At 57.3% G+C, this 1,854-nt stretch overlaps 1 protein-coding gene across 6 annotated transcripts in view; it reads right to left on the bottom strand.

The window, feature by feature from the left end:
* The window catches only part of Szt2 (SZT2, KICSTOR complex subunit), a 52,046-nt gene that overhangs the window by 10,056 nt on the left and 40,136 nt on the right, over positions 1-1,854 (bottom strand). For 4 of the 6 annotated variants that reach the window (XM_023707876.1, XM_023707878.1, XM_023707879.1 and 1 more), the window contains 6 exons: positions 1,465-1,598; positions 1,238-1,338; positions 982-1,158; positions 511-778; positions 349-428; positions 138-263 (listed from right to left, as the gene is read on the bottom strand). In XM_023707876.1, coding sequence (XP_023563644.1) covers positions 138-263; positions 349-428; positions 511-778; positions 982-1,158; positions 1,238-1,338; positions 1,465-1,598 — 886 coding nt within the window. The remainder of the gene's footprint in view (positions 1-137; positions 264-348; positions 429-510; positions 779-981; positions 1,159-1,237; positions 1,339-1,464; positions 1,599-1,854) is intronic. The other 2 variants (XM_023707877.1, XM_023707880.1) reach the window with 1 other exon arrangement.

Below are 1,854 nucleotides of genomic sequence, written 5' to 3'. Positions count from 1 at the left end.
AAGAAGAAGAAGAAGAAGAAATTAAGGCTGACCATCTGTCAAGCACATCCCTGAGGGTGGAGGAATGGAGGCCACTGCAGCAGGGGTGGGGTATTAATGGGACCTCAGAGGAGAAAGCTGAGAATCTTCAGCCTCACCTGACCCTCAGTGGGCCCTGAGGTCTCTGGGGGTCCATGTAGCCAGGAAGCTGGGTCGAAGAGCAGGGCTGTGGCACAGTAGTGCACGAGGCGCGACGACTGTTTCAGGGTCTCCAGCTCCCCAGCCTGGGTACATGGGGCAGTAAGCACTGGAGCATGGCCAGGGCAGGGCTACAGGATCCCCTGGGAAGAGGCAGGGTGGGTCACTCACACTGATGGGCATGCTGGCGGGGGCAGAACGCTGCTGCCAGGTTACAAACAGGTTCTCCATCTTCATCTGGCGCTCCAGCTCTGGGGGCGGGAAGCCTTAGCAGCTGCTCTCTCTGTCCCAGATACACACACCTCTCCTCCCACTGCCAGGACTGGTCCTTACCTCTGCGTTCCACCATCTTAATCTCCAGGAACTGCTGTCCATGGTAAGTGACAGGATCAGGAGGTCTGGGCACGGGACCGAGAGTAGAGCTTGGGCGGGCAGCCGTGATATCCCTCAGGGCCTCATCAAAGGGGAATGTATCTAGGTGATGAGGACCCCCACCCCGAGAGGACCCACTCAGCCGACCCTGCTCTCGGCTCAGTGGGGGGCTTGCACTCCGGATGAGGGTCTCCACTTCCATGGTCGGCAGCAGGAACGGGTTTGGCTCCTGAGAGAGATGCAGCAGCACCATGAGCTTGCAGTCTTTGTCCCAGACCCTCTCGCACCCCAGGGCCCCTCTCTGACTTCTCTCCATCTCTCCATCCCCTCTGCCCTCCCTGTGTCCTCTCCCTTGCTTCCTTTAACTGATCTCTTTTGCAGGGTTCCCTTTAACTCATCTCTTAGTGGGCAGAACTAGAGGGAAGCAGGCACCTTTTCATCTCGCACAGGGAAGTCCAACTGGCCATAATGATGGAAGAGCCCAAGCTTCTGGCTGAGCAGGCAGAAGATGAGATGGGCCCGTGCATTCTGCCACTGCACAAGGCGAACCAGCGCTCTGCCCAATGCTGCTCCCAAGTCTGGAGCCCAGTTATAGGTCAGCAGCTGTAGCTAGAGGTCAGGGTGAAAATCAGGGTCAGGGAGGTTACAGGACCCCCTCCTCCCACCCAAGGTCTGATCCCATATTTACCTTCTTGTCCACCACCTCCAGCAGCAGCAGCCTCTGCCGAGGAGCATTTCGCCCTGAGCCCCCATCACCTCCTGGCTCAAAGCGCTGCAAAGCTTTGGCAGCTGTGGGATAGGGGAAGGCAAATAGGGGTCTGTGGTGTATCTCCTTTGATCCCACTCTGCTTCCCATGGGGTCAGAGACCAGGCATCTGTCTCCAGAACCTGCCCTCTCCTTGGGCAGGCCCTCACCCTGCTGTGTTGGTCTCCTCCACTGCATGAAGTTCCTTCCTATAAGCAGCAGATGCCGCTCAGCTGCTGGACGGGGAGCTGGACCCAGCTGTCCAGGGGAACAAGGACTGAAGGTCTCTGGCTCTGAACCTCTACTGGGAGAGAGGCGTAAGAAGAGAGAACAAGAGTCAGCCAAATAACTCAGCAGATTGAAGCACCTACAAGCGCAGGGGCCGGGGTTGATCCCTGGGCCTGCTGTGCTGGCCCCACTGGGGCAAGCTGAGATGGCAATTGAGCCAGGTGTAGTGGCACATGCCTATAATCCCAGCTCTTGAGAAGCTGTAAACAGACAGATCACTATGAGTCTGATCTAGTAGTGAGACCCCAAATACCTGTAGACCCTTCCCTAAA

Source organism: Octodon degus, unplaced genomic scaffold (assembly GCF_000260255.1).
Source record: "Octodon degus isolate 3935 unplaced genomic scaffold, OctDeg1.0 scaffold00315, whole genome shotgun sequence".
NCBI classification, from domain to species: domain Eukaryota; kingdom Metazoa; phylum Chordata; class Mammalia; order Rodentia; family Octodontidae; genus Octodon; species Octodon degus.
This window is presented reverse-complemented; position numbering and strand designations above follow the sequence as displayed.